The 13,434-nt window shown below is 39.4% G+C and overlaps 1 protein-coding gene across 3 annotated transcripts in view; it reads left to right on the forward strand.

Moving 5' to 3' along the window:
* LRBA (LPS responsive beige-like anchor protein) overlaps positions 1-13,434 on the forward strand; it is a 609,418-nt gene that overhangs the window by 475,965 nt on the left and 120,019 nt on the right. For all 3 annotated transcript variants that reach the window (XM_058666763.1, XM_058666762.1, XM_058666764.1), the window contains exon 47: positions 8,457-8,609. In XM_058666763.1, coding sequence (XP_058522746.1) covers positions 8,457-8,609 — 153 coding nt within the window. The remainder of the gene's footprint in view (positions 1-8,456; positions 8,610-13,434) is intronic.

The raw sequence follows: 13,434 nt of genomic DNA on the forward strand, positions 1-13,434 counted from the left end.
TTGTATTTTGAAACCAATTTTATGATTACTTGTATAGTGTAGCATTTATAATGATTGAAATCAGTATGGTCAAAAAAGTGTCTTCCATGCTTACGGTTAAGTAAACGGAGTGCAGTTAGATGCTATGCAATCATGATATGTGAATTACAAGGCAAAGGTACACGCGCTTGAAAAATAACCATAGAAAAGGAAAAGTGGTCATAGCCTAGTTTTATTTCTGTCTTCTAAGATTTGTAAAGCGCGAGGCCTTTGACTCGCCCGCCCTGTACTGCCTCAGGAATCCCAAAGGGCTGCACTCGGAAGATAAATGACAATCCTTCCTCTATCTAGCAGCACATCTTTTACCATGTGAATACATTCCATGGAGGCTGGTAGTTTCACTGCTAGCCCACACATTAGAAAGTGTTTAGCTGCAGCGTATAGAATAGAAGTTTGGGAGTTGTATTTCTTAGTGCCTTAAAAAAAACTTTGCATTTGTAGTTTTATTTTCTTGGTAAAAATGCTGTTTTCAGACCTTTAAATATAATCTAAAATTTTTAAACGCTAACAGAGAAAGTTAAGATTATATCATTTCTTTTTAACTTGCATTTCTCCACTCCCTCCATATTTTTGTTTTCTGTTTTCCTTGGCCAGCCTCTGGTTTGTACATCTCTCCTGTTTTTTGAAACAAACTTCTTAGAAGTGAGCTCAGGCTGCTTTACTGCTCAGCAGCGTAAAACACTCCAACTGCATGAGCTAAAGTCTGGCTAAGCTTATTTACATGCATAACCTGGTAACTTATCCACATCTCTTTAGCCCTTTTCTTCTTTGATAAAGATTACTTGAAACACAAAATGTTTTTTGCTCATGCTGCTTATATCCTGCACAAAACAAAAACAAAACACCTTTTATGCTTTTGAAACTAATCGTAACTTCCCTAACTTACAGAATTGTGCACATCCTCACATGGCAGGTGCTCTTTGTTTTTTTGGCCAGGTATCTAATGATGTTTTCATGTGGTTAACAATGTAGGGGGTTCACGAATATCTTCATAGTTCTTCCACCCTAACCCCAATGCTGTCCTCATGTATATGTATTTACAACTTTTTCTAGAATGGATGTAAGGCACGCACCTCATTTGTGTCTTCTCAGTGATGGTTTCATTTTACCCTTTGTCTACAGTATTACTGAGCATTATCTCATTCTAAATTCCAATTCCTTGAACCTGAATGTCTGGAACAGCCCAAAGCCCAGTGAAGTGAAAGGTGTGCTGGAAACAGGACAGAACTGTAAAGTACTGAGGGTATTTGTCATAAAATGAAGCACATAAACCTGGTTTGCCACAGAGAGTTTTAAAAACACAGTAGTTGTTAAGAGGAATTATTTTCTTAAATATTTTTGTGGGCATATTTATCTTTACTAGTAAATTTTATGAACTCTCAGAATGCTTTTATACTTCAATGAGTGACCTATTAGCTTTAAGATAGGCAAGTTGAGTCTGCAGCTTGGCATGCTGTTTTCAGGTATCATAATAATGAGAATAGTGATTTGTGATGTGCATATAATTCTGTGTTTTCTCATATGAGCCTCACAACAACCCTTTGTTTAAGGAGATGGGAATTGAGATAAGTAAGAGTCACAAAAATGAAATTGACTTAAGGACATGTGACACTTAAGTAGACTAGGCTCCAAACCAGTTATTCTTTCCACGATATCATGCTAGAATGGATTATCTGTTACCTACAGGTTTGTAATTCGTGATTTTTCCTTATTTAAATGCATTTGGAGTAATAGCTTCATAATATCTAAAACCACATATTATTTATGGTTTTGTCTAGAAGAATTATAGGTGATTGCAACTTTTTTCTTTTACAAAATGGAAGAAATAACACATTGTACACTAAGTAAGGAGAAATTAAATCTAATCATCAATTTGGAAGCATTTGGACATGCAGACCATTTAAGAATGATTCTTATAAGTATAATTCAACATACTTGGCCTCTAGTCAATGGTTTTTTTTAAAAAGATTATTTTCAGGCTGACAAAATGAATACTTGAAAGCTAACATGTACCAAAATACACACACTTTTTAAAGAATACATATTTTTGAAAATGCATTCTTTTTCAAGTGGTGAAATGTTAAAATTTTGCTTTTGCCTATTTTTTACCATCCATCTCCCCAAATCAGTGGACTTTCCGCTAACTGCCTTATTTATCATACTTACATTTGAGTTGTCAGAATTTTCATATAAAATAAATATTCCATTTTTCCCCTGAAATGTAATGTCTTTGCACTTTGGTTTTGAATATTATTTCATTTCATTGACTCAGTAGGTTAGTACGTGGCATGTTTGCCCAAATGCATTGACGCAATGGTTTTAGTTCAGTGGACAGCACTGGTGACTAATACAAGGAGAGCCGTGCAGCCTGGCTGCCAAGGCCTGCATATCAGTGGGGATCATAACTTAATGAAGAAAACTAAAGCATATGTGTGGTCACAACCAATCCTTGTCATTATGCCATGAGAGCTTTGGGATTTGGGATCAAAGTGCCGGGCTTATCCTGAACTGTGCTATAACCTCTGCTTGAACCTTTCAGATTTTTTTTTATTTTAGGAGATGATACACTACATTTTGTCCATGTTACCTGCCGCTGAGACCCATCTGCCAGGGGCTAGCGGATAGAGATTAAAACTGTTGTCAGCAAGCCAAAAGAAAATGTGAATTGTAAATATGTCTGCCTTCTGTCAGTGTTGTTTACTTATCATTTTCCACTGATGTTTTAAAGAATTGCTGAACATGTGTTTTTTATCCAGCTCTTGAATGCTCTGCTCTGATGAATATAAAACATACTTCACTTTGTAAATGTGCATTAAAAGTATTAGAAGCACATAATCTCTGACTGTGTTACTAAATTTCATCTGTCAGAGGAGATGATTTTGAAGTGTAGTGTCTTGTATTATGTGAAGACTTAGATTTTAGAAAGATTCGTTTAGGATAAAAACGGAATTTTGTCGTTTAGTTTTCATGCCATCATCCACAGCAAAATTTTGACTGTCTATACACATGATTATTTCATTTGTTTACCAGTGGGTGTATTTTAGGTGAGTTCAGCATGTTTCATTTCATGTTAAGAAGGCATTTGCCTGCCATCAACTGATTCTTACTGGGATTTTTTGAAAGTTTTTTTTTTTTTTTTTAGTTTTTATTGAGAAGTCAGATATACAGAGCGGAGGAGAGACAGAGAGGAAGATCCTCCATCTGATGGTTCACCCCAAGCAGCCGCAACGGCTGGAGCTGAGCCAGTCCAAAGCCAGGAGCCAGGAGCTTCCTCCAGGTCTCCCACGTGGGTGCAGGGTCCCAAGCTTTGGGCCGTCCTCGACTTCCTTTCCAGGCCACAAGCAGGGAGCTGGATGGGAAGTGGAGCTGCCGGGACTAGATGTGGCACTCATATGGGATCCTGGTGTGTGCGAGGCGAGGACCCCAGCCGCTATGCCATCGCACTGGGCCCTTTACTGGAATTTTTGAATGTTTTAAGTGTATGTGCTCACTCTTTACTAGTTTAGTTGTATTTATTTGACGATGTCTCTTATGCTCTATATGGAATCTTGACAGTATCAGTGTTACAACTAATTTGTTCGAAATGTTTGTCTTATTCTAAACTCCTGTCCCCTCTCTCTCTCTCTCTCTCTCTCTCTCTCTCTGTCTCTTCTCTCCTGGAGAGGGACCAAGGCTTCACAGTTAGGTGTGCGAGGCTTTCTGTAGTTAGACCCCACTTACCTCTCCAACTTCATCTCTCAGCTACCCTGAATAATTAGGTGTCTCGTCATTGGTGCAAACAAAAGGTATGCATGTTCTCGTCTCTGTACGTCTTCTTTAAGTATCTTCTTGTCTGGGATGCTCGTACCTTTCCTCCCTGGTTATTTTTTTTTTTTTAAGATTTTTATTATCATGGAAAGCCGGATATAGAGAGAGGAGGAGAGACAGAGAGGAAGATCTTCCATCCGATGATTCACTCCCCAAGTGAGCCGCAACGGCCGGTGCGCGCCAATCCAATGCCGGGACCAGGAACCTCTTCCGGGTCTCCCATGCAGGTGCAGGGCCCCAAAGCTTTGGGCCGTCCTCTCCTGCCTTCCCAGGCCACAAGCAGGGAGCTGGATGGGAAGTGGAGCTGCCAGGATTAGAACCAGCGCCCATATGGGATCCCGGTGCATTCAAGGCGAGGACTTTAGCCGCTAGGCCACGCCACCGGGCCCACCTCCCTGGTTATTAATCTTTCAGTTTAAATTCCATTTTTCGACCATTCAACCACCTGACTTTTATTTGGTGTCTAATATGTGTCCCATTCCCTGTCTGGGTGTGGGGTGCGGTGTGAACAAGAGGCATGGAGTCCTGGGTCTCAGAGGTCCTGTAGCTCAGAGGAAGACAGAAACAGGCGATGATTGATGAGCCCTGTGTTGGGGAAACACAGTGTTGTTACATGGGTTCCCCTAAAGTTTTCTTTAACTGCCCCAACTTTCAGATTACATTTTCTCTTTTGAACTTCTAGGAATGCTGTTTGTTTCTACATCCCTTTTTCCTCTTAGTACATTTATCCTTTCAGACTAATTTGTAAAGCTCTGAGTTCTCTGTCTCTGATCCTGACATGGCTTTCTATAATAGGGGCTAGCACAGTGACTCAACAGGCTAATCCTCAGCCTGCAGCGTCAGCATTCCGTATGGGTGCTGGCTTGAATCCCGGCTAGAGTACTTCTGACTCAGCTCCCAGTGTGTGTCCTAGGAAAGTAACAGAAGATGGCTCAAGTGTTTGGGCCCCTACACCCTCAGGGGAGATCCTGGCTTCGGATCATCAGGTCAGCTCTGCCTGTTGCGGTCATTTAGGGAGTGAACTAACAGATAACACATCTCTCTGTCTCTCTCTGTCTCTGTCTCTCTTTCTCTCTCTTCTCTCTGTAAATTGGCCTTTCAAAATAATAAATAAACAATAATACATTTTTAAAAAGAGTAAAAGCTAATTTTTAAAAAAAAGCCCCCTAGGACTTACATCAAATAATAAATTAAGAGGAGCTTCTTACTTTATTGCTTTAATAAGAATGTGACATTTACATTCTACTACAGTAACGGAGTGGCTTTGTGCATAGGGATACCATGTGTCATGGGCTAACTGTTCTCTCTGAAAGATCCCTGACTAAGGGGAAGAAAAAGAACTACAACCCAGCCTGTCTTCACTCCCTGGGTTCCCTTGGGGCTGCCTGGCCTAGGAAAGAGAGCTCTTCTGGTTCATCCCTAAGCAGACACAAGCAGTGTCAATCCTGCTTAACCTCAACCCTCATCCATTCTCTTCCCCTCCCCCCTCCCCTGCCCCCCAGGCTGAAGAAAGGGCAGGCATGTGGTGCTATGGCGAGGACACCAGTGGGGAGGCCTGCATTCCATGGTGGGGTGCTTGAATTCAAATCCCATCTCTACTTCAGGTTCTGCTTCCTGCTGATCAGCTGTCTTGGAGGCAGTGATGATGGCTCAGGTGGTTCCAGCCGTCCACATAGGTTTACTCTAATCTGGCCTCTGCCTGTGGTGGGCATTCGAAGAGTGAGCATAAGTTTCCACTCATTCTCTCCTTCTCTTTATGTCTCTCTCTCTCTCTCTGTGTCTTTCTGTCCCTCTCCTTTTGAAAATAAGTGAAAAAGAAATACTTTTTCTTATTAAATGTAGCTGACTAGAGATATTTAGAAACTTGCCTCATTAGTCTCAGGGAAAATCTGACACCTCTTTAGCTTCAGTCTGTTTAAAAATATTAACTTTAAAAATGTTTTTGCTTATTTATTTGAAATGCAGAGGGCCAGAGAGAAATTTCCATGCCCTGACCATTCCCAAAAGGCATCGGCTGAGTCAGGGAATGGGCAGCTCCACCTGGGTCTGTGATCTGGGGGACAGTTGTGTCCCTTGGGGCACACTGGAAGGAAATTGGAACTGAACTCGAGCCTTCTCTGGTAGGAGATGCTGGTAAAAGGTGCATTTGCTGTAATTAAATGCTAATTATTCTGATTTCAGCAATTCCCACCCAGTTCTACCACACTCCTAACTCAATTCTTGTGTTGAAAGAGCACTAACTTTCTTTGCGTGTTAGGCTTATTATTGCCCCTATACAATAATTCTCCTAGATCCAAAATAACCAGAAGGGCTGAATGTTAGTGCTAGGGTTTTAATTAACTAATTAATTAATGCTAATTAATTAAATTGTCATTTAATTATAGCAAATGCTACCTTTTATTTTTGATGAACAAGAAAGGGATATAAGTAAAACCTGGGAGTGGTAACATTCCTCTTCAGTAGCACGGATAATACGGACAGTAAGTAAGACTTAGTCCACAAAGTCAGGAATGTATTCAATGCACACTTCAGCAAAATAGTTTTAGAAATGCTATAAAATGTTTCTTATTGAAGTAAATAAAAGGATGGTTCACTTAAGTGTTACCTTTTTGTATTCTTTGTTCATACAGTAATTACTATAAATACATACTGTAAATTACTTATTTTAGGAGAGCCAGTTTTATGAGAGAGCTAGATGTTTATGCTGTTTATTTTTTTTTTTTTAAGATTTATTTATTTTATTACAAAGTCAGATATACAGAGAGGAGGAGAGACAGAGAGGAAGATCCTCCATCCGATGATTCACTCCCCAAGTGAGCCACAACGGCCGGTGCGCGCCGATCCGAAGCCGGGAACCAGGAACCTCTTCCAGGTCTCCCACGCGGGTGCAGTGTCCCAATGCATTGGGCCGTCCTCGACTGCTTTCTCAGGCCACAAGCGGGGAGCCGGATGGGAAGTGGAGCTTCCGGGATTAGAACCGGCGCCCATATGGGATCCCGGGGGCGCTCAAGGCAAGGACTTTAGCCGCTAGGCCACGCCGCCGGGCCCCTATGCTGTTTATTTTTTAAATGGCTTGGAATGCGTGTTAAAATATATTTAAAATGCTTAGTACTTTACATAGGAGAACTAAGCTTATTTAAGGATTAAAGACACAGGCTTTAGAGTTGAACAAGTCTTGGTACAGGTTCCCGATCTGAAATGTATTAACTCTATAACCTTGGGCAGTTACATAACTTTTTTCAAGTCTTAATTCATTTTCAAGTAAAATTTGGACCTTGTAAAGTTGTTTAACGATTAAATATAATGATGTTTTTTAAACACTTGGCTTAGCACTTAACTCCGAGGATGCAATAAATAGTAGCTCATACAAATAGAATGTAGCTTTTCCCTGCATAACATACATCTTGTCTTAAGGTCTTCCTTTTGTCCATTCAACTTAACTACTTTTTTGTAAGATAAGAGTCTTAAATGTTTGTGTGATCATTGCCTAATTTCATTTATGCGTAAACTTTTACACAGTGTTGTTTTTTAAAAAATGTGTTGAGTGTAAATATTTTTCTTAAAAAAAAAGTCTGATGATCAGGTGTTTGTCAGGCACTTGGAGGGCAAGCTCATTTCTCCTCTGCTTAGCTAATTATTGTGATTGTAAACAAAAGATGTACAATTCACAGTCAAGCAACATTTCACATGGATGATGGAAGTGATAATAGCTCAATTCCTGCTGGATCTTTTTTCTCTGCTCTGGCAAGTTCATACTGACCTTGTCCAAAATCTGATGACCTGCCTATTTTACTCCACTTTTCAGAAAGCCAGGCCTGCCAAGGTTGGCCCTGAGGGGGTATCTGAAAGACCACTGAGCCACTGACCCATGTCAAGACTGGATTTCAAGTCTAATCTACAGGGCCTCTGAAATACTTATATATGGGGTTGATTGCACACAAAAGCTTTACTGACTATGTTTTTCTACTTATTAAATGTTCAATTGAAATATCTTTTAAGTGTCATTACTCAAGACATTTTTAATTTAGTCTCTTTGCAGGTCATCTTCTAGATTATTAATTTTGGTCTTTCATTAGGGTTAAGTATCTTAAAACTGAATTTGAATGCTTTGAAATGTGAGGGGGATGAAATATGCTGCCAAATAATAGGAAATACACTGAACCCACATTCCTGGCCAATGAAGGGGCTGAAGACGTGCCCTTTTAATGCTTGTGTTATAAACGTGAGTGGGATTTCTGGCAACACTTCTTTATCTTTCATGTAGAAAATTTAGATGTTGTGACAGCATTGTGATCTCTGTTTAAATCTTGTGAAATCTCAATTATTACTCAAACATGGGTACTTAATATTTGTGAGTGTAGGAGTTGTATCCTGAAAACAGAAAAAAGCCTATGAATTTTATTGATACGAATAAGGTATTACTTAGAGGTGATTGGATAGCTCTGTCTACTCGAATAGAAACTTGTGATAGCTCTAGGATACAATATGATGAGGGAAAAAAATGCTTCCTGTGTTTGTTTTGTTCTGCACAACCGTGAATAATCAAACTCTGTTATGCATATCTAGCTGATGTCCTTCGGTTTATAATATAATCTTTTCTTTTTCTGTAGGAGTTGATTCCTGAATTTTACTATCTTCCTGAGATGTTTGTCAACTTCAATAACTACAATCTTGGAGTGATGGATGATGGAACAGTAGTGTCTGATGTTGAACTTCCTCCCTGGGCCAAAACCTCTGAAGAATTTGTTCGCATAAACCGATTGGTAAGATAGTGATCATCTCTGTCATGAGGCTGTTCTCAAAGCATCTTTCATGTGTGGGTTTATAATCATTAGTCCTCGTTGTGCTGAGCTAAGATGACTGAAAGTGACATAATAGTTAATGAGTTGCTAAATGTGCTTTGATGAAACTTTATTCAATGGAAAAGTATAGTGATTCCTCTTATTCTTTTTTTTATGCAGAATTCAAGTGAGTTCCATATTATATATGATGATTGAAATTATAAGGAAACGTTCTAAGTGAAGCTAGAATTTTATGTTTTTCCAAATGTAGTTTTCTCCCACCCAGAATGAAACATAATTTTATGTCCCAGGTTAGAAGGTGAAAGTCACACATTTCAGTAAAAGAGATAAAATTTTGAAATTGTGTCCTGTATGTGTTGATCTTTTGAAGAGACATTTTCATTTACTATTTTAGAATATGAAACTTTAAAAGCCGACAGTAATTACTGTGCTTACAGCGAGCTCTCCAGTGTCCTGTATTGTATGGGCTCTGAATTAATTTTGTGAGAGGAAAATACAGTTTTCATTTTACTTCGAAAAAGGTTGGAATAAGGGAATTTTGCTCTCATTATTTAAAATCTACCAGTTTGCAGACAGGTGAGGTTTTCTGCACTTTGGAGCTGTTGGCATTTGCAGGTATGTGTCAGTGTGGCCATCCATTTTCATTCTTCCTTTAGGAGTGGGACCCGTGTCGTGTGACTGGCATGCTTTCACTGTGCCATTTTTGTGCCCTCCAATAAAGCTGTTGCATTTCTGTATCTGCCAAGACTGATATTATTATTCTTACCTGTTTGGGTCTGTAGCAATTACCCTGTTGTTAGTTGAAGTCACCGTACCCTAGTGACCAGTGTCATTGAAATGATAAGGGGAAGTTGTAAGTGACATTAGAATTGTATGTCTTTCCAAGTGTGGATTTCTTTTGTCCAGAAAGGGCTGTCTTCTCACGGCCTTGCTTGCCAATCATCTGTGTTCTTGACTCGATCTTTTACCTGTTTTTAGACTGAGTTGTTTTGTCTTTTTAGTTGAAATTATAAGAGATCTTTATTTATCCTCCATGTCTAACAGATATTTTTAAAGATATTTTTATGTCATCTCTGGTCGTATTTTAGCTTTGTGATGTTTTTTGAACCACCATTTGAAAAAGGTTTGTGCTAAATGGTGAACTGACATAAAAGTAATATTTATAGTACGTGAGAATGGAGTATCATCCCTGTTCTTGAGGAGTTGTTTCTTTTTTTTTTTTAAGAAAAATAATTAAATGGTGCTTTGATATTTTTGTGATTGAAGCACCCTTTCTCAAATATTATTTACGATGTTCAATCTCAGGGGAGCCAGCTCTTCAATCATCATTATCCTAATTTGAATTATTCAAGTACAAAGAGGTTTGTTGGTGCATTTACATCATTTTGAGAGATATCTGAAAGGCAGAAAAAGGAGAATAAATCCTGTTTATGTAGTTTTTCAGCAGTGTTCTGGTTGTACTTCACCTGCCCCCATGCCTTCTCGGAGGAGTCCCAGCCTGTTGGGTGCGGGTTTCCCAAGAGCGCCCAGAAAAAGAAGGTTGCCACTTTCTAGCTTCCAGTCAAATGTGGGTTTTGGCTGCCTGGGCTCAAACCGTAGACATGATTGCGAAATTGTAAGAAAATGGTATTATTAATATTAGCTGCACATTTATTATAACTCATTATTATGTTTACTTAATGTTTTTTCCCCCCTGGAGATTCCTGGAAAAGATGGGAAGTTTCACAGATGTCTTTGTAGTTTAGGCTTTCAAATATCTTACTTTCCCAATCAGGACTGCATAAAATTCTCTGTAAATCAAATTCAAGTAAAATTTTGAGTTGAATAATTATATTTCTGATCACTTAAATTCAAAATCAGGAATGAAAACTTGATTTTAGGTGTGTGTCTGCATGAACGAATGTAAGAGCTGAAATACTTGTAATGTACCTGTGATGCACAAAGCTTTCCCAAACAGTCTGTATTGGTGCATTTTACCACGTACTGTTAACTTTCTGTAAGTGACGAAGTTGCTCGAATGGTGCTTTATGTCTTTATTGGCATGTTATCACATCAGGGCTTTATGCCCCTCCTCTTTTTGGTTTACTTCTTCCAGTCCACAGATTTTATGCAATGATTGTAGCTCATGAAATGCATACTACTTTGATCTGTGACCTTTCTGTGGTGCTAATCGGGTTCCTGATATCATTATACCTTACTCATTAATCATATTTCCTGCAGCCCGTCAGGCAGCCAGGCAGCACCAGTCCCTGTTTTCAGCCCGCTGTTGGCAGGTTTCTGCTTCTCCAGATTATTACAGACGATGCTTTGACTTCTCCTAGCCAGAGCCACATCAAGCTGTGTGCTACAATTAAAGTCAGATGGTCCTCAGGTTGAACAGGGATATAGTGTTGCAGCTGTCTCTCTTCCTGGAACAAACCAGCACCAAGAACAGATGATCTATAGGACAGTGAATAATAACAGATTATACAATACTCGGCGGGTAGCAGGGGATCACAGAATTAATTAACTGACACACTCATTTTAAGATGGTCTGCATGTCTTTTTTAAGTATTTGGCTGCTCAAATATTAATTCAGGGGGGATAGGCTGCTTTAACAACATGGTTTTGTTGGTGAACCAGCAATGTTACATTTCCTGTTTGTATTAGAGGACTGTGACTATCATCTTACCGAACCATTTTCATCCTGAGAGCTTTCTGTAAGTAATGAGAGATCTAAATGTAGGATTGGTAAGTCGGTCAGATGATGGATTTATGTACATAAGGTAATATCCTGCAGAGGAAAAACTCACCTAAGTTTAACTGGTCTTTTGGGCAAATTAATGATATTTTCTTTTTTGTTGTGAACAGTTGGAATCCACTGTAAAATAAAGCTGTTTTTCTCATATCCCTGAGCTTGATCTGCATTACCTGAGCCAGAAAAAAAGATCCATTTTTATTCTAAATACTGCTTTAGAAATATAAATGAGAAACAGATTTTCCTATTTTAAAATAATATAAAAGTGTATTAATTCAGAATGCTCATCATTTATCTCTTATGATATAATGTCAACATTGTGGAGCTGTATTATATTGCCTCTGATGTTTCAAGCTAAGTAAAAGACAAAGAAAGACATACTCTGAAAAGTAATGAAAGGTCTGTTTCTGAAAGTTGGCCACATGAAGCATTTTGTTTTAGCCGAAGAATATATATATAATTATATATTATATATATATATAATATATATTTTTAAATTGAGTGCAAGAGGGTGCACTCCTGTTCTCTGAGTAACTCCCTAAATGCTTACAGCCTCCAGACATGGAGCTTGCTAGGGTAAAGCTGAGAGCCAGGAACTCAATCCGAGTTGCCCCACAACAGTGGCAGGAATACAACTTTTTGAGCCATCAGCTGCTAACTTTTGGGATCTGCATTAGTAGACAGCTGGAATCAGAGGCCAAAGGGGGTCATCAAACCCTGATTCTGTTGATACTGGACATGAGTGTTCTAACCAGTAACTTACTCAGACACCTGCCCCCAAAGAATATGTAACTTACTCAAGTTACGGTCAAGTAAAGCAATCACTGGGCAGGTGGTTAACTGGGTGTGTATCTGTGGTCCCATCATGCTCGACTCCCTGGCTGAGACATGATAGCCCTCTCTTTGGGAGGTTACCTCCTTTTGAAAGCTTGGTGAAACAAAACTCCTTGAGACCTGGAGGTGGCAGGTGTCTAGAAAAGAAAGTATTCTATTGACGGGTTGTCATGATACCCTTTGCAATCACATTTGATTTTGTGTGTTTTCTGTATGTTTTGTCTACAACCATAAGATAAAGAAGACAAAATGCGTATGCTGGGGTTTTTTTCCTATTAGCTTCAGAAAATATCTGAGCAGATATGTAGTTTGTAGTATTGTCTAACGGAGAAGATCTTAGATTATGGTTCTCCACCAATGTTGTTTTTTCCTTCACAAATTAAATCGCTTTGAGTTAAATTTTGATAGCTCTTTCATCTCTGCATGAAGTACTCTCGGCTTTCATAACTTTCTTCTTTGAGTGGAAAATTTATGATTGTCATTTGATGACAGCTTAGTTGAGGCTAAGGATCTCAAGATGGAAGAGTCTGTGGAAATGGCATTGTGAAACCTTTTCTCTGTTTTTTAAAAGTTTTATTTAGCTTTTATTTGAAAAGCAGAGTTACAGGGCCCAATGCAATGACCTCGTGGCTAAATTTTCACTTTCTAACGGCCAGAACTGTTCCGCTTCCCATCCAGCTTCCTGCTTGTGGCCTGGGAAAGCATTAGAGGATGGCCCAAAGCCTTGGGACCCTGCACCTGCACAGGAGCCACCAAAGAAGCTTCTAACTCCTGGCTTTATATCAACTCTGTTCCAGCTATTTAGGCCAACTGGAGATTGAAAATTTGGAGAGTGGGGATGGAAGACCTTTTTTTTTTTTTTAGGATTTATTTTATTTTTATTGCAAAGCCAGATATACAGAGAGGAGGATAGACAGAGGAAGATCTTCTGTCCAGTGATTCACTCCCCAAATGGCCACTGTGGCCAAAGCTGTACTGATACAAAGCCAGGAGCCTGGAACCTCTTCTGGGTCTCCCACACGGGTGCAGTGTCCCAAGGCTTTGGGCCATCCTCGACTGCTTTCCCACATCACAAGCAGGGAGCTGGATGGGAAGTGGGGCCACTGTAAATAGAACTAGCACCCACATGGGATCCTGGCTCATTCAAGGCAAGGATTTAGCTGCTAGGCTACAGTGCCAGGCCCAGGATGGAAGACCTTTATCTCTATCTCTTCT

This window comes from Ochotona princeps, chromosome 7 (assembly GCF_030435755.1).
Source record: "Ochotona princeps isolate mOchPri1 chromosome 7, mOchPri1.hap1, whole genome shotgun sequence".
NCBI lineage: Eukaryota > Metazoa > Chordata > Mammalia > Lagomorpha > Ochotonidae > Ochotona > Ochotona princeps.